This window comes from Bombus flavifrons, chromosome 2 (assembly GCF_040668555.2).
Source record: "Bombus flavifrons isolate JBK064 chromosome 2, iyBomFlav1_principal, whole genome shotgun sequence".
Lineage (NCBI taxonomy): Eukaryota > Metazoa > Arthropoda > Insecta > Hymenoptera > Apidae > Bombus > Bombus flavifrons.
Genome location: NC_138443.1, coordinates 19,627,978 through 19,647,670, shown reverse-complemented (window position 1 = coordinate 19,647,670; position 19,693 = coordinate 19,627,978). Strand labels below are relative to the sequence as shown.

At 43.4% G+C, this 19,693-nt stretch overlaps 1 protein-coding gene across 7 annotated transcripts in view; it reads right to left on the bottom strand.

Moving 5' to 3' along the window:
• LOC138188251 (A disintegrin and metalloproteinase with thrombospondin motifs 7) overlaps positions 1 to 19,693 on the bottom strand; it is an 89,241-nt gene that overhangs the window by 44,045 nt on the left and 25,503 nt on the right. The window contains exons 1-3 of one of the 7 annotated variants that reach the window (XM_069129913.1): positions 13,126 to 13,327; positions 12,042 to 13,016; positions 2,725 to 2,906 (exon numbers count right to left, since the gene is read on the bottom strand). In XM_069129913.1, the coding sequence (XP_068986014.1) occupies positions 2,725 to 2,809 (85 nt within the window). In that variant the 5' untranslated portion in view covers positions 2,810 to 2,906; positions 12,042 to 13,016; positions 13,126 to 13,327. Of the gene's footprint in view, positions 1 to 2,724; positions 2,907 to 3,071; positions 3,446 to 3,595; positions 4,188 to 9,911; positions 10,019 to 12,041; positions 13,017 to 13,125; positions 13,328 to 19,693 lie in introns of those variants that run through there. The other 6 variants (XM_069129867.1, XM_069129907.1, XM_069129884.1 and 3 more) reach the window with 6 other exon arrangements.

Genomic DNA, 19,693 nt, shown 5'->3' with positions numbered 1-19,693 from the left:
TGTTCGAGCAGTTACATATTCAGCGTACGACCGACCGATTTTTCAACGGGTTCGAGCCATGAATGGACGGCCGGTCTTGTTGCTCCTACGAACGGGCCACGAGCCTGCTTTTTTTCATCGCTTTCATAGATGTTTGGCGCCATCTCAGGGACGTTGGTTTTTTTCTTCGTCAAGAGATCGATTAAGATTCGGTTTAGTACTAGTTTATCGGGTTTTGCGTGGTTTTCAGACGATCAAAGATATTTAAATAACCGTATCAAGTTGACAAGAGCGTAGACGTTGCCACGACCTCGTATCTCTTTAGCTTTTAAAACAACAAAATATAATAGGAAATAGCGAAAACGTAGCAAGTGCAAACATACGTGTTGTTAAGCACAAAACGATCTGGAATAATCTCGATGCTTGGATACGTCGACGACTTCTTGTTCCGCCATTGGAAATTGGATTATTAGAAAGAAACGCGTATCAAATATAACCGTCTGATAATTTGCGCGCGAGCGGGCAGGTAATTACTAGGAAAGTTATCTCCGGCCGCCGATGATTTTAAACTCGAGTCTAACTTCTGCCAGGACTTTGAAACAATTCGAAGTTTGCAGAGTTGGCCGTAGTTCGAATTCCCAGCGTTAAGTTTCAAATTAGAGCGAAGCGGCGACGAGGTGCAAACCCCTGCTAATGCCTCGTCATTAGGATACTCACGGCAGGAAGAGAGGTTGAGTGCCGCAGAGGGTTAATAATTCCGTAATAACCGAAGGGACGATCGACAGGGCGGTCAGATTACGCGTGTCAGCTAACCGGTCTTTCCATACCGAGCCACGCCACACGCTGCGTCGCGTAAACGCGCCTCCACCGTTCGCTATAATTTTCTTGGATCGGGATAATTGCTTCCTAATAACAGGACAATTTCAACACGCGGTTTCGCTTCGCGTCGCTAATTCTACCCGGTTCGCATTGTCTTCCTCGCCCACAAGGCGAATAAATATTTACAAGCGCGGCTCCAGTCATCTACATTGAAAAGGTGGCCGTCGTGTCGCGATTGTCTCGAACCTCCTTTTCCGACGCGGAAAAAATGGTGACCATGCGCGGGCGATCTCATCCACAACGGCAACGAATTCGTTCCGGGGTCAGATTTTTTAATTCTGCTCGAAAATATCCGCGTAGTTGTTGCCTTTCGAATTGTGTATACGTACATACAGCGAGTAGACGAATTTACGACTCGCGTAGCAGTATGGCAATCGAAACTTTATCGTTTTCACGATTTGACTTGTTCGCATCGGATTTGTGGCGTACGATGGATCGAATTAGGCTCGGATTACGATCCAGGATTCTTTGAACGGTGTTTTAACGGTAGCGTGAAGTTTATGATTTACAGCATCGTTCGTAAATCAAAATGTCTATGAATAAATGCCTGTATCGTTCGATATCGTTTTGTTAAAGCTTTGAATTCAAGAAATCTTCAGATCAATTACCATTTTGTATTTTTTTCCATTATCGAAAAGACGATACTTTGAAAGATTCACTCTAGTTCTCGCAATCTTTCGAATCTCACGAGAACACAATATTCTCTGGAAGAATCGACTATCCGTTATTCTGTAACTGTAAATCGGATAAAAATGATATCCGGCGGCGCGTCGGGGACGAGTGAAAAATGACAAAAGCATAAAGATAGGTGAGAGAGAGAGAGAGAGAGAGAGAGAGGGAGAGAAGAAACATAGCCGATTCTATAGCTTCTCGCCCGCTTTCTCGAGTTACTTTTGTTCGCGACTTGTCACGCTCAGCTCAGTCGTAGATGTGCACGAAATCTCGCCTTCGCTGGAGGTGCTTCTGTTAAGTGTACAAATAGTGTCGAGTTACGATCTAAAGACGAAAACGATGACAGAGATTAAACGGACCTCGGAATACTAGGAGAAAGGTGGAAGTGTTGCGCGAATCATTGGAGTGATACGCTAATAATGCTAATTATCGCCTTATTTACGCTCGTTGTGGTAACATTTTTAGAGACACCACGTGTTCCTTAGTTATGTCAATAAATATTTCAAATGCCACCGCTAGACGCACGATCGATTGTAATTTCGGTACGCCTAGTTATCAGAAACGATGTTATCGACACGATGCGAATTTCCGGCACAACGAACGACCAATCCACGTAATCGTTCGTTCAAACTTTTGTCACCGTTAATTTCCTAAAAATCTACTAGCTCCTGTATTGCTACAACGCGACGCGAGTATAAAAAGCAGTGTATAGCAGTGTTTAGTTCTGTGGCTCTTACCTTTGACATTCAAAGATGAAATTCGACGAATTTTGCCACAGTAGTATCTTTACATCGGAAATATGATGGAATCGATAGCACGATATATATGCTACGCAAAATCATAACTGTTTCGCAACTACGTATAAATTATTTAAATATTCGAAATATGTGTATATATATAGGTATGGTGCATTTTAAACGTTATACGTAGACGTAATTAAAGCTATAAACCTAAGCGTTGGTTTAATTATTCCCGAGAGTGTACCAGTTAATATACCCAATATTATATATTTAAAATTCGACTAGCATAAGAAGTGAATCATAGAATGTACGGGTACTGTATACGAGTCTATTTCGTTTAAAACGATAGAAAAATTCTTGCACAGTCGATAAAAGGAATAATATCATGCATAATTCACTCGTCATCCCTGTTTTATCGTCCCGATACACGATCGAGCGTGACTTTCAAACTCACCCCTGACATTCGGTCGATGGAGAAGGACCTCAGGCACGATATGCACGATAACGATAAACGTCCGAAGCATCAGTGAGTAGTGCATGATTGCGATCAGACCGGCAGCGCACCTTCAAATAAGTACACGACGGCCAATACGTGGTCAAGCTTCCACTCTTTATGTCGCGTCGTCGTTCTTTGACCTGCAATAAATATAAAGAGATCGTTTTACGAAATGTTTTCCGAGCCATTATGCCGTGTTTATCAGGCAACGATTAGCAGTGTGAAAAGAATCAAGGAATACTTTTAACGCGTGGCAAACCTTATTTGCGCGATCTTATCCTCGAGTCGTAATTTGACAAACTTACCGGTTCCTTCGATTTCGAGGTTGATAGCTAGCGAGCCGAACCAACGACCGAGATTTTCGAGAGGATTGAGAGAATGTCGGACGATAAAACGTTTAAGGGTTCGTGTTTAATCCTTGTAAGAGCGTTTTGCATAAAGATATTTGCGCAAGTGGTTCGGTATTGGAAGGACTGTAACCGGAAAACTCGGTCGATTTCCGAATAAACGTTCTGGCGAACATTTTCTATTATTTCGTCGACGGCGTGGCGGTGGTTCGTTTACGTTTTACGAAACGTCTCGTGAAATAACAAGAAAGGTAATCTCTGACGCGAAAACATGCACGAATCGAGGAATTAAAGCTGAACTTCGCAGTGCCGATGTACCTAAGGAAAAGCCCGCGGGTTGCTTTTGCAGCAGCTTTCACCCAAGGTATAAACCTTGTTACGCGAGATTTTCATGGTCCGACAAGTAACGCCGGGTAATTATGGTAATCGGATTTCGACGAACCATGGCCAACCCCATGATTGCACTCGGCAGCTATACTGACCCTTTCTTACAGTCCCACGCCGAATAGTCGGCTTTACCTTACATTCCGACTTATGTGTCTCTTCGAACGCAATTATCTTTGGAAGTTTTCCTTCGATTCAGTTACACGGAAAGCACGGATCGAACGACGATTGTTAGATGCTGACCGTAAGACGACTCGAGCTACGTTTATTCGTCGAATCGACGCAATAAGTAAAACTGGAAATATAAAACAAACTACAGGAAGAACAATCCTGAGATTGTTCTGTAAGTTGGTCAGTGAATGAACAGGGTGTGAAGGAATAAATGTTGTTAATTGCCATGCAAATACATCGGAAGCTCGTTCGTGTTGAAAGGCATTCCCGAGAGACTAATTTACTGATTTCGTAGACAGAGACAGAGGATTAATCAACTGACTTTGATTTCCCCAAACCCTTTCGGTATTCCACCGCATTTCTCAGCAAGCGATGACTACGATCCTTCTGTGAGAGTTGTTAATTAGAACAAGAGTTGATCATATGCACGTGCGAGTCTCGCTGGTGTTTCACGTCGCATACCATACCAGCCTCTTTATCAAAGCCTATAATTTTGTCGCTTTGGATACGCGAGTCAAAGGAAAAATTTCAACCGATTGACAATTTAAATTTATTATTATGTAATTATTTAAACCACACGGCCTATTACTTCGGTCCACCGAAATTTCTCCATGCAAAGGCTTAGATAGAAGTCGTAACAGTGTTTTTGTAACATTTATATGTAATGTAAAACGGCAGTTTTTTTTAGTCTAAACCTACGTGAATTTGATTTAAACGTGCTCAATAATTCCTTGAATTTCGTTAAATCGTTACAACGCTTCGTTCCCTCTAATCGAAAATGGAGTATAATTATTCACCTTGTTAATCCGTACACGATTCATTGGTTTCTGGAAGCGACGATAACTCTCATAACGATAATACGTTGCTCTCGTTATGGGAGTCCCTAGCCGGATCGATCGACGACTTTATGCAGTTCTTCGTTCGATCGAAATTTGATCAATAAGCGGTATTGTTTCACCCCGATGGAAATTTTCCTCCGAAACTCATTAAACGCGAGGGTTTAAACAAGCGTTTTGTTCGCATCGACCGCGACCGTGGAATATTTATAAGAGAGGCGCGGGTTTAAAGCGTCTCTTGCCGTCCGAATTGAGTTGTCACGCGTATGATATGACGCACACATCGGAAATTAACGATGCGGCGTCGCTCGAACTCGATGAGAAATTGTCTCACATGTGCCAGTACAATGAGACTTCTATCTGATAGAGGGCGATCTTTTTTCTATCCCTCGTGTTTTTCTACTTGTACCGTCTACCAGCGGTAGACGTGACTTTTATAGTCACGTACGTTTCAAAATATTTTCGTTCGATATGAAATTTTGTTTCCATTTTCATCGCGAGAATTTCAAGTCCTTTCGTCCATTCTTCACATCGTCGAACAATTGCCAAATAAACGCGTTCTATCGGCGTAATTTGCGAATACAGGTACACAATGGAGACGTTCGGACGATTCGATCGACTCTCGAAGTTTATTACGTCCTATTGTCGCTATTAAAAGTATACCTTGGGATCCACTGATCCGTAAGATCTATTTTTCAATCTGCGATCAAATTATTTTTGAACGAATTACATAAGAAAAATGTAAGCGATCTTCGACGAGTCAAGAAGAAGCATATGAGCAGTTAACGTGAATCACAGCGACGATAACAACGATGACGATGACGACAACGCGAGGAAACGGTTCACGAAGTGAGAGGTACCGGAAATGCATTCGAGTAAATGTTAAAGCGCGTGGGTAAGCGCGTGTGAAAATGCGTACGCTCGGGCAAGAGGTGCGAGAGAAAAAGCGAGAAGGAAGGATAGAGAAAGGGAATAAGCGGAATAACCAACGCACTCGTTCGAACGGGATTTACTCCTACGAATATATATCGACGCTCGCCTCCGACTAATTCACCAATGTTAATGATAGTTAATTGACAGTCTGTTGAGAGCTGGAGCGTTCGAGTTATTCCGGACGGAAGGAGTGCAACTATCACGATCGTTGTGCAAGCCGATCGTACACGCTGGAAATTGTTTATGCTCGCATTATGCACGCCATTGTTTCTGTATACGGTGTTGAAAGTGTACGTGACAAAAAATTGACAGCATACGGACAAGTAAAGAACGGCTATCCTATACCGTTGTTATAGTAGGACGCGTCGCATATTTTTCACCTATGATTGTAATACGTCGTTTTTAATTTAGAAGAAAACCATGGAAAAACGTTCTCTTTCTTCTTTTTACGAGTTTCTTTGAAAATGTATTTCTCAGCTGATTTGCATTCGCGGAGATCAGACGTTTCGCGTCATTTCTGCGGGCATAATAAGAATGCCCGGGAAACGTGAATACAGAAGTTTAATTAATATCGATGAAACGTAAGAAGAGGATGCACGAGTCACAGGGACGTAGTGCTCCGGGCAATGATAATGAAGCCACTCCGTGTCAGACTACAATTGCGGTGCCGTACTTTACAATCCCCCTTTCAACGAAGCCTGATCAACTTATCCGTCCTTCTTCTCTTTTTACTTGAATTCCCCTCGTAAAAGCTCGTTTCTCATTCCCGCATTTTTATCCTTTACATTCGCCGTTCTCGACTTTGCTCGTCTCGTAGCCGATGTCGTCGTTGGTGGCGTGGCAGCTTGCAGCCACAACGAAACGAATCCTACCTCGCCTTTCCTTTGGTAAAATTCTCAAATTAATTTACGCCCGACCAATTTATATAACGTTCGAGTAATAAAATATCCGACAGTTTCAACGTAATTTATGCCAGAGATACGAAACGACAACAACGAAAATCTTCGTCGCGTATTTGTATGTCGCCAACCGAAAAAAACGAGATGCCTCGACCATAAACGTCGCGGTATACGTAAGATTATTAAAATTCTCGAAGAAAAACGAGGATGGAAACTATTGGTGGAAATGAAACGAAATGGAAATCCGGAAAGTACGGAAACTACTATACGACGCATGCGTCGATTAATACAACTGCGATGTACACCTTTTTTCCAAATTTCAACGAGCATTGCGTTCAAACGTAAGCTTCGAAGAAAGAACGAATAGACGAAACGTGAGTGGACTTTAAGCGTGCGTCTGTCTATTGCGAGGATCAGTGGCGACCAGGTTGTCGACTAAATATTCATGCGTGATTTATAGGAGGTATGCGAGTACAAAGCGCATGCATCGGTCGAGGCGCCGCTACCATGCCAGGATTCATTGTTTTCCGAGTGATGGATCGGAGTAGAACAGAAAGGTTATTTACGTTTTCAAATTAATCACGACTGCTCGATGGTGTGCCGTAACGCCCCCTTTCTTCGGGACGCGCCTTTCCAAGAGCTTCCTCAAAGTCTGTCAGAGACACGACGAATTTGTATAAAAAGTTACAGACATCGATTCCATCGATCGCGACGATGCAAAATCGACGAGCTTTAGCATTTTTTTTGCCGTAACGTCCGTGACGCAGTACAGGAGTATCTCGAATAGGAATTTTATTTCGACGAATTTATGTCGACGCGTAACACGGTTGGTCACCGATTAAGATATAAGTTCGTTCTTTACGTTGCATGAACGAAATCTGGGATCCGTCTGTGTATTACGACGAAATAAAGCTGAAACGTGATGCACGAGTTCCACTCCTTTTTCCTGTCGTATTAACGAGATATCGCACGAGTTCCGAGATTATAATTTCAATGATATCGGACCCTTTGATTTACCCATTTAACCGAAGAAACGAGAATTTCGTAAAGACAGAAATATCGGCGTTGATGTTTAACCGCGCTTTCTTACAGAGAGATCGCTACAGTTACCTAGAATTTTGCCGCATTAAAGAAAATAAAAGCCCCCAATTAGTAGAAGAAAATACGTTGGAAATTAAGTTGTTACGAATCTCTTGGAAGGAAGTTAATTTAAAGGGCGATCGATAAAAATGTTATACGAAGGTACTTTACACTTTGCCACGAAACTTCATAGATTAGAGTCTAGTTTGTTTGTTCCTTTGCTCCATTAACCACTGCGCACCTTGTTACCAGATTTATAGATTACACCAAACGAGTAGGTTACTTTAAAGGTAAAAACGCTTACGTTCCTGGCACATGTTCATACACGCGAAAGAACTAATTATTTCAGCCGGTAGTTTCTCATTGCGCATCGAGCGCACGTACACGAACCAGGCAGCGTTTTATTTGTCGAGTAGAGTGGAAAATTGTCGGTGCGATCGGCCACAGAGGGTAGAAATTACGTTACATGTTAACGATAATTTAAGAACAAGTGGAAACCCGGTGGTATTATAGAATGTCCGTAGCCCGTTCGTGTAGGTACGGTTCACCTTAACGATTTAATAATTGCGCGGTTCCCTTCGTTCTCCAAACAACACGATCATTAACTGCGATATATAATAATTCGTTGCCCCCGGATTCGATATGCAACCTTCTTGACGAGGACCTCCACCGTCTGCTTTTACGTTATTATTACCGCGTAACAACGTAACAACGCGAGGAAAGCGTCTGCTCCGCAACGATTAGTCCGACAGGTATGCGATAATCACGGGTTTTACTCGAAACGAGACATTAACCTATTTCGTAAAAAGGTTGCTTCGCGGGGCTTTCGCAAAAAATTCTGCCACGTCGCGCCATTAATTGCCGGAAAAGTTGGCGGAAACGCCACCGAGAAAACTCTAAGACGCCTCGCTAGTGCCGTCTTTGGAGCGCGAATAGCCACAAGAAACTTTCCGCGGAAGCTTCTGTACTCCAATTAATGGCAAAGATTCGCGTTAAAGAGCGGCGGTGCGGTGCGGCGCGGCGCGGTGCGGTGTAGCGTTGCGACGCGTTCAACGTATCCGAGTTAAGGCGGCATTTCCTATATGCGCGCGTCTGCGCCAGAAGCAGTCTTAAATACTCTTAATTGTCTTAAATCCGAATCACACGAAACCGTTGCGAAAACAAAAGCATGTTTCTCCATTGTAACGATACAAAGGCGTACAAAACGCGGACGAGTCGGACGTACATAGGAAGTTCCTCCTGTAACGCGTCGTCAAACGAACAGAACGTCAGTCCGTCCGCTGTAATTTTCTTCCGATCGTTATCTCACGTTCCGAACTCGGTTTATAGCGACTTGTTGAACGAGCCGAGTAACGAAAATCGTCCCCGTGTCATAAGTGGATCCGTTTACTGAGATTGCGCTTTCCGTTCCCAGTGAAATTGTTCTTCTCTCCTGTATACAGGGTGGTTGGTAACTGGTGGTACAAGCGGAAAGGGGGCGATTCTACGCGAAAAAAGAAGTCGAAAATATAGAATAAAAATTTTTCGTCTGAGGCTTCGTTTTCGAGAAAATCGACTTTGAATTTTCGCTCGGTACGCGTGCACTTTATCACGTCTCGTTATAACGGATCTCACTGTAGATCGTTGTCTCGGTGGAAAAATAAAAAAAAAAATTAAAAAAAAAATTGTTATTCTATATTTTCGACTTCTTTTTTCGCGTAGAATCACCCCCTTTCCGCTTGTACCACCAGTTACCAACCACCCTGTATATAAAAAAAAAGAAAAAAATTGACGTATCATCGCGATTCACTTGCCAGCGATATTATTAACCGAGACTAATTTGGCGTGTATCGACACGTTGATAAACGTACGAGATCCGCGAACGATTTAAATCCGTTCAAAAAAGTGAAAAGGATCGTGGATCGTCGTTTGGAAGAAATTTTAATTAGTCAATCCTATATATCTCGCGTTTCGATTATCGATTCTAGTAAGTAACGCGAGTCACGTAAACGTGCGTCGATAAACTTCGTGGTAGTCGCGATGCGACACGGCGCGGCGCGCGAAACAGCGTGGTCGAATAAGTTTACGAGTTAAAATCGGCGTGAGTCGTCGTTTATGGACAAAGATCTAGTGTCCTCTATGGACGTTTTGCGTTCGACGTACGTACTGGCATGTATAATATAAACTGAAATAAATCGAGTTGAAGATTCGTTCGAGGCATCGTTCGGGGAATGGCTATGTCGAGAATTTCTTCGTTCGATAATTTACAAGAATCGTACGCGACTGTTATTGCGCCGATATATCGGTAATCGAACGAATCTCTACGTGGTTTTCGCGAAAATTTGAGAAAGTTTCAAGAAACCGTTCGAATGCTCCGTCTCGTTTCGTCTGTGTTTCTTTTTGGAGTATTTTGTTTTTATCAATTAGTCTCGTTAAAAAATTTGAAATACGAAGCAGCATACATTTTGCAGAACTTTATACTTAGCTAAATCTGTTAAACTTTAATGGCAATTTACTATTTTCCAGTGCAAACGTTCTTCTTGACTTCGCAATTAATTTCTTGCTTTGTGTTTTGTTCTAAACATCGATAATATTCGACATCGGATGAACAGCAAGCACCGTTAACGTACGAAATCGCGACTGTACCTACTACCTAACTAACCTAAGAAGAACAGACATAGCTAAGATCGATACTAGTAACTTCTATGGTCGTGAAGTTTCGAATGCGTGGAAATTTCGTTTAATTATCGTGCACGAGTATTCATGAAAATTGGTAAACATTAATTAACATTCGTGTCAACTCATCGCCAGCGTGGGGGGACGTTCGCTCGAATATCGCTTCGAAAAAGACACAACCATACATACACACATATATACATACGTACATACACATATGTAGGTACTCGGTGATTTCATGTTCGCTTATTTACGGATGTATCATCAACGTTAACATCTTCACTTTACTGCGTCGTGGGCCTTTAATAATGAAATTAAAAGGTTGTTCGGAGATTGGTGGAGTAAAATGAAACGTAGATGGTAATTACAATGTTCATCCATAAAATTAATCGGTTATACTTTTGCAGGCTGAATGGCATGCTCGTTAACGGCTTATTTAACCAGAGCACTTTCTTTTTCGTTATTCTTGTGTAACGAGGTAATCCCGGCGAGCGATTACCAAATAAGCAAACAACAAATATAGCGGCAGCCGACGGCAGTTGCTTTTCAGCTTGAAATTAATCCTGTGCCGCGGCAAGTGGCCAACCGTGTACAAAGGATATCCATAACTCTGTCGATAATTTTCAGATTCCTGATTAATTGCGTGCCCCCACAGTGCAACAACGTTGAATCGACGACACGGTTTACTCTGTTGACACTTTTGCACGCGATAAATCACGCGAGTCACGAGAAGCTGCGGGAACCAGTTGCTACCAAACCTCGCCGTTCGATTTTCTTGAAAAATCTCCACAGTTTCGTACCTTTCACGCCCCGTCGTTTGCGTATCCACGAGATTTCCACGGTAACTCTGTCAATTTTTCAACAATCAAAGCCAAACTGTAAAGTTAATCGATTCCTTTTAGAGGAGTCTATTCAGATGTTAGATTTGAAAAGTAACCAGAGAGAAAATTCGTCTATCGAAGTCATTTTGCCGTCGGCAATTCGCGTGTTCGAAACTGTTAATTGAATTCATAACGTCGTAGTTGGAACTTGGTCAAACGAAAAGACCTCATTCGTTCGCAACAGTTCAACGTTACCACTTGCTACGGTAATTCCAGTTTCATTGTACGCACCGCTTAATACAACGCGATAACAGATTTTGTCTCCCTTCTCTTCGATATTTTACCCAATTATCGTATAATTTTGCTTTTTGCAAAACGCGACCGACGACGTGATTTATTTAAACGCGACTCTCTGGCTACGCGATGCGCGTCGTTCGATCCGCGTTAAAAGATTTTAATTTCCGCCGGTATATTTTCTGCAAAGCAGCTTAATGAACACATCGACGTCAGGATTCGATGAATTAACTTTGTCGAGTGTAATTTTTTAATATTATCAGGCAGTGCGATCGAAAAATAAACCGCATCGATGAAATTAATCTTTGCAAAAGGAATTTAACGACGCGTTGAAAGTATTTGACGTGTCATTACTTTCGAGTGACGAACGTTACATCGATAAATTTAATTTTTTGGTTCGCAATCACGATTCGATGGGTTTTACAAACTTTTGCGTTCGAATGCTTTTTAATATTAAAACGTCGCACGTACTTAGATTTAAATAGCATTTGAATTTCAAACGATCATACGTTAAAAGTAATAATTCGTAAGACCATCGGTGAAAAATTACTCCTACTCGTCTCCTTTTCGCGCACGCAAAATATTCTTGCAACTTGATAATTACGAAAAATATACGGGTAAAAAAAGAATCTTCCACGTTTCGCTTTCGACTTTCATCGAGCGGACAACTGCGACGTGTTACATTGAGAAATGGACCGGCAAAAATCGAAATGTTCACCTTACGATTCAAAAATAGACGTGCGATCGATTATAGAAAAAATAGATATTGCCTCTGCTTCGAGCGTTTCTGAAACGTTACTATCCCACTGAGAAATCGGGAAACTATGGGAAAGTTTGCAGGGTTGTGGTACATACCCGTGGCGAATCGTATCGTCCCGATGGACACGTGGTAACGATGGTGCGCTCCACTATTCCGAAACACCTGCGCGCACGTTCTTCACACGAAGCGATTGCGACGAGGATGCGACACACCGGATACCTCTCGGCACTGGGAGCAGGCCGTACCTCCCCCGCGGTCACCTCCTTTTGAACGTTCGTGTGTGGCGGTGGTGGTGGCGGCGGTGGCGGCGACGGCGACGGCGGCGGCGGCGGCGGTTCATCAGCTCACCGGTTCATCACCCAACAGTTCACTTTTCGCCGGAAGTGGCTATGTAGATCACGAAAACACGCGCCTCGAAAGGCGCTTGTGTAGGAGGGCCCGATACGCGCGAGTGGGGGCAGCGTGAGGGACCGCTGTCAGCTAGACGGCGGCAGTAAGGGGTGGGGGGAGAAATCGACGGAGAAACACAGAAGCGGAGGAAAAGAATCGCGAACGAGAGAAACCGGCGCGACGCGAGGGAAAAAGGGTACAAAGGTGGTGGAAACGGTGGGTGTGACGATCAACAGGAGGGTGGAAAACGGAGAAGGAAATCGGAGGGAGGGGTAAAGAAGGTGGATAATAGTCGCAAGGGGAAGAGATATTACAGTGACAGACGGGCAGAGGCGATAGAAGGAAGCGGAGAAACAGGTAAGCAGACGGAAACGGAGCGAATAGGAACGAGAAAGAGAGAGAGAGAGACAGAGAGGGAGAGAGAGAGAGAGAGAGAGAGAGAGAGAAAGGAGGGGCGGGGAACGGACAGAAATGACGGAACACGGATGTCGGGTCCAACGGAGAAGTCGTGGGCACGATTGCCGTCACAACACTAGCGATCTGGTGGTACACTCTTCCGATGCTACGTATACATGGTCCTCTCCGCTCCGTATCCCTGTTCGCCGTTTCTCCGTCTCGTTTTCTCTCCTCAATCAGCTGGCCCTGTGCTCGCTCGCTTCCTCCCGCCCGCCCATAGCCACCTATGTATATATATATATACACATATATATATGTATATATATATATATGTATGTATGTACGTATGTACCAGACTCTCTCGGCTCGGCTTCTATCTACTTATATACGTACGATACACGGATTACGTCCGCCGACTACTACGCGGCTCGATCTCTCCTCTCTTTTCGTCTCCTCCTTGGCTCAGTTACGTTTAACAGAGAGAACTCTGAGGTTCCCTCCTACCTTGGACGGCCGCAAAAGCACGGACCGAGAACCGAGACAGGGCAATCTACTAGGTAAGACTAGTTCCTCCACCCAGCCGTGGACCCGTTTTCCGTCGACTACTCTCCCTCCCCTTTGCTATTTCTCTCTTTTTCTCGCTCATTCTTTTTCTCTTCCTCTGCCCCTCCCGCTCTCCTGCCCACCCCCCCGCTTCCACCATTTCCCTCGCCACCTCTTCCTATCCGTTGCTCTTTTTATCGTCTCCGTCTCTTGTCCGTTTCTTTCTCCCTCTTCGTCTCCTCGCTCTACCTCGTACGTACCCTCTCCCATGACGTTGACTCTCCTTCTTTCGCGTATTTCGTCTTTCGTCTCGTGCCTCCTCGATCTCCTTGCGCCGGAGGAATCTGTCTCCCTTTACTTCTCGCCGCGCTCCTGCGACGCGACTTTATTTACTCGAACCTTTGCTTCTTTCCAAGCTTTTGCCCTTTTGTTACGGCGCCACACCGATCCCGTCCTGTCCCATCCTTGTCATCCGTTCTTTTGCAACATCGTGTTTCCTAATTTATGTTTATTCCAGAGCGTCACTTCGGCCCATCGCGAAATTCCTACCCTTTCTCCCAATCTCTCGGGCTTTGTTCTCTCCTCGTTTTATCCTTTGCTTCATTCGTCCGGTACTCGCCGCCTTTATTCGTGTCACATGTTGCGAACATGTACCTTGCTAGCTCTCTCTCTCTCTCCCCCTCTCCTCTTTCCGTTTTTTCCTACCTGCCTACCTCCGGACCATTCTCTCCGCTCGACCGTTTCTCCTTCGAATTTCCTTCTCTTTTGTTTTACCCGTAATTCGTGTTACTCGTTAGCCGTTGCGTGCGCACAAAATCTGTGGTGTGTCGCGAACTTTCCTCCCTTTTCCTCGCGGACATCTTTACTCGAGTCCGTTGCGAACGCGCGCGCGTCGTCCGTGTCGTTTTTCCTCTGAAGTTATAAATTAATCGAAGGGAACGATCGATCTGTCTTCCCGTCGTCGCTTTATTTTTCGGATTAGCGTATAATTACCTAAAAGAAATTCTAGTTATTCGCGATCTTTTGCCACCTTCGCGACTCGAACGAGCCTATTCCGTCTGACAACGTTAGCCCGACTCGACGGCTCCTACAATCTTCTATTTGCATGGCTCGTATCGCTCGTGTGCTTGTATGTTTAAACGGACGTTACTCGAATAGCTAGAATCTTCTGTTCACTCTACTTTCTATCAACTTTCATTCTATATTGCACCAATTGAACTAAACATTGTCCTTTCATTTCTAAGCTTCTCCCTATCGAAATCCTTAGTGTTGTTCGCAGTAAGAAACAAAGAGCTTAAAGCTGTGTGCGGATAGTGCGAGGCTGACCCGGTAGCTGTCTCGCAGTTGCACGCGTTTACGAATCGTTTCGATACGTGTTCGAACGAAGTCAGTAAGGAACTGCGAGGCGCCTTCGACGTGGCCAAAAAAACTGAAAATCGCCTCGTGCCGAGGTAGCCTCGCGAGTCAACGTTAATAGCTTAACGATTCTAATCGTAAGAACGTTTTGCTTCCCTGTCGCGTTCAGGCGAATTTTAAGCACGCGGTCGTACTCGTTTCCGCTGGAACGCACAGCGCGCCACTCGATACGATAATTGCGTATTTCAGGAATCCCATGCTGGCTGAATATGATTACCTACAAGAAGGCTGCGACTGGATGGAAACGACGGTGGCCACGTGGAGCAATTTTCTTAGCGCCCGAGAGCCGCGTCAGAAAAATGCCTGTTGCAACAGAATTAATCGTAGCTGTGCGATTACACGATGGAAACGCTGCGTTTTAGAATAAATGCTTGTTGTAGCAAACGTCCGTTCTTGAGACGGCGCTTCTTTTTGCGGATCATCACGTAACTGTTCGAACCTCCAGTCTCGTAATCTATGAAAATTCCTTTGGGCAATTTGCCGTTTGCGCTTTACGTCGTTGCTTCTGAAATATCGAATCCATTACGGAGAATTTCTCGCATGGTGATTGCGTGGCTACACGTGTTACGCTGTTTGCGGAGCTTGCTTCGAGCCAAACAAAGATTCGTCGGTGAAGTTTCGAAGATTCTTGGAAAGTAAAATCTGCTGTTCCCGTAGTTTCATATTATATTCCGGGTGTGTTTACAGGATTGACTCTACCGATTTAGGATCAAAATGAAATTTACAATTTTCAACTTATACTCTATACCTTTTATCGCGCGGTACAGCGAATTATAAGTTCTATAACATTTTGTACTTCGCTCTTTGACCACCGCATAATCTTTCCATCGAGGCAACGATTTATCCCGACTCCTAGGAAATTCTTTTCTCTTAGAATGTCTCTCTCCTTCTAAATTCCATCGTTTTAATATTCTCTTCCTGGTCCCAGCGTGATCATTCTCCGCAAATTTGTCACTGCAGATCTTTCGAATAGTTTAAAAGCACGAGTTTTTTCACGATTTAGAAAGTTTATGAAGTCTTACACGTTCTGGTTACAAATGGAGTGTTGCGTCGCCATCGGTCGGACAATTACACCGTGGCTGTGATAAAAGAGCAAGTAAAATCGCTGAAATCTGAAATCTGATATCGATACGTTGTACGAAGCTATGCGAAATGAAATCGAAAGGCGTCTGTTTCAAAGCGCGTCGCATCGTTGCGTCGCGATACCGTGTGCGACAATTACGTCCGATACAATAGTCGACATACAAGAACGTACCATCGTCATTCGCCGACGTCCTTTCGCTATTTCGAAATTTGGCTAAGAAATTTAAATGGTTTGATGGTTTGCTTCTAAATATATAAGATATATCTTTTATAGATTCGAAATTAAACACGGTTGCGAGCTAAGCGTGTACGAGGAACTAAAGCAAGAAAGTCGGGGTTACAAATGCGATTATCAGTTTAGCGGATTTAATCCAAAAGATGAAACGTTCTCTATCTAGTTACAAGTCGTTCGATATCGGGGAAACAAGAAGAACAGCGGACACGACCTTTTTACGAAACTACGTTAATGGAAAAAGACTTAAGAGAAATATAAGAAGCACTGGATGAATGAATAGAAAATGTGGGAACGCAACGTTGTTTGAGATTCGATGAAAACACGTAGAGTTTCCAATGTTAAAAGGTAGAGTAGTAGATGATAGCGAGTACTCGTTAATCTATGTTACTAAAGTTTATCAATAACACGGCTCGTTCGGTACGAGTCCGACAAAATAGCGAGTATAGCGCTATTATTGACATTTGGTGGAAATTACAAGGCAGGAAATTCCAAAATATCGAAATACGCGATACTCCGAAGCCAGGTAGCTAATGGCTTCCTAATTGCGCGCGGAAGATGTACGATCCTGGAAACGACTTTCTGGATAATAAGCGGTTGGTAGCTATTCACGCGGCCCACGAACTCGTTCGCGTGGGTCGACCATCCGTGGATTTTAGAATCGATACGACCTTCGCCGGCAGCAGCTGTGCAAGATCAACTGGAGCACCGGCTCGTTTATTATACACTCGCACGGTACTTCAAATTGCATTAAACACGTTACACGATAAAATATCTGTTATCGACTCCTGCGTGTAACCGGAACAAACTGAATGAAACGTCGATCGTTAAGCAGACGTACTCGTATATACGTTAACGCGATCCAATGCGGTTCAGACTTTTAAAGGAACTTGTTGAATCTCGAATTTTAACGTGCTTCGCGATGCGTGGGTAACCAATATTCATAGCAATTATCGGTATTGGAATTTTTGTTAGATGTATAAGTATATCTTAATGTACGTTCGAAGCAAAGTAGACGTAGAAAAAGATAACGATTCGATACTGTTGCTATTTTCCTGCGATTAAAGAGTTATAAGGTGGTATTTACGTAATTGCTTAGAAGCGAGAGAGTACTAGAAAGAGCTAAGACAAGCTGTATCGTAGGAAATAGGAGAATTCCCTGTCCTCCGTTCCAAGTTTTCAGTTCGGTTCGAAAGTTAAGAAGCTGACGTGATTAATTTTTTGTAAGTTAAATTTGGCACGAATAAATTGACGAATGTAAGCGTAGATAAATAAAATGGCGTGCGCCGCACAGGGCCACCCACCGTAGGTCCACGATCGACGTTGTTTCCGCTCCAATCGACGAAATGCAACGAGTCCAGCTAAGATTCGTTCGCTCGCGTATGACAAACGATCGACCGTAACGTCGAATTAATTTTCAACCGGTCGGCATACGTTTGATTGAGTCTACCGGAGCGTATTCGCCAGGATGCATTGACTCCCTGTTCGTGCGCGTATGCTGTTCCTATGCTCGATAGTAATCGATCGACTGTAAAATACTTGCAAGTAGGGTAACGTGACCCATTCGGTTGTCGAAATTTTTTTTAAGCCACGCCAACTGTCAGACCCATTTGCAGCCGCCAGGTGACGCGATTTTTTCGAAGGTCCTTTGCCGTTGGAAGCTAAATTCAAAGATGCGTAAACTCCAGTACTTGGCGTTTAAATTCTAAAATTATTTTAGGCTGTTTTTCATCGATACGAAACTGCGCTAGAATTCAAAGTTTTCTGTAAATATTCCGTAAATCTGTTGTACATTGTAATGAAATAGGGAGCAATCGATATTTTGTAAATCGGTTGTCTCTTTTATCGCGCGATAAAACTTTCAACGACGTGCATTTATATATAAGCTTTCCTATTTGCGCAGATCAAATATATGTTTGATCGACACCGTATATACGCTTCTATTTTTACAACAACAGTAATAAATGTAAACGACTTATAAACTCGAGAGTTTACGAGTTTAAACATTTTTTCTTTCCAACGTATTTATCTCTTCGATTAGTAATCCGATATAATTGTTGGAGGAATGGTGGATAACGAGCAAAAAGCAACGGGAAGACATTTTATTACCCGTTTGACGCGGCAATGCGTTATTACATGGAGCGTTTCTTCTCTAACATCGTCCTTCTTCTGCTTTTTCCGACATAGTAAAAACCGCCAGCCGACCTGTAGACGTTTACAGCACGCCATCAAAACAATGAAGAGGAATCGAACCCACGACACGCGGGAATCTATCACAGCATCTCGGTGGAAAAAGCTGGCGAAGCCAGAGCTAATGGAAATCGATGTAAAGTGGCTCGTAAATAGAAACGCGATGGGAGAATATTTCGTTGGTTCGTTAAACGTTAGACTGCAGGTTGTTAGAATCCATGGCATTGATCTTTGGTTAAAACGTCTGTCTGCTAAGCAATCCACGTTGTAACAGCAAATAAGCAGAGAACAGGTACCTACCTTTACGACCTGTAAAGGGAGGTGCGAAAAACCAGCTCGACTCGTCGTTCGTATACACCTACGCGATTTACACCATTCACAGATGCACGTTTACTTTCGAACGCGTTATCTATTAAACGTAAAAAATTATAGAGACACGGTAACTCGGATATTAGAATAATTTACATCGGGCTATCCGGTATTTCCAGAGTAACGAAGAAGATGATGGTTCTTAATCTTCGCTCATTGATCTTTGACAAGCCAGCTGTACGATCGATTATTGTGCAAGATTTATCGAGCTACATTCCCATTCTATTTTGTTTGTACACGAGTGTGTGTGTGTTGTTGGCGTTTCTTTTCATATACTAATGGTCTACGTTGGAAGCGTTACTATCGATGACCGATTTATGATTCGGTCGACAAATGCAAAAGTTAGGGTGATCGAGTCCTAAGACTGATCGTAAGACTACGAAGGCTTCCGCAAACTTATTTTCATATGCTACGATGGGTTGTTCGTTCGGTGCTTAAAATATACTTATACGATCGATTTTAAACCGATCTTATACACGTATAAGAAATAAACACAATAAAATAACGAAAAATCCTTACAAACGACGAGAAAAGAATTATACGTTTCGTTTTAATAACTCTTAGTTAACCAGTAATCGTAAGTTAGGCTTTTCTGAATCGGATAATCACGTTCTACGGTCATAGTCTTTCTCCAGTAGACGTTCGTACATACCGATCGAATGCACATTGTCGTCCATTCAGGCAACAAGGTGAATTATTCGGAATGCGACATTAATGTCACGGAAAGAGCAGATCGTTGAACGCGCGTGTTTGTTTGTTCGGTTCTGTGTTAGAAGAAAGTAAACAGACACGGGGACTACGTCGGTCTGCGAAATTCAATAGATGCGTTCGGCACGCGCGGCCGCCAATTAAATTCCAGCGCAATTTATCTTTGCCAATTCTGTCGGCATTCCGTATTACTCTCGCCGGCTTTTCGATTTTGCGTTACCATCGCCACCCTGCACGACGTTCTTTTATCTCGTTCCGTATCATGCCCACAGAAGAAATCCTTCTAATGCCACGCTAACGATAAGGAACGCTCGCTCTAGAGATGAACGCGTCGCGGTTCTTTGCTTTATATTGGTCGAATATATAGCCGGTGTCGCGATCTCTTTAAAAATGAAAACAAAGTGAGAAACGGCGCGCAAC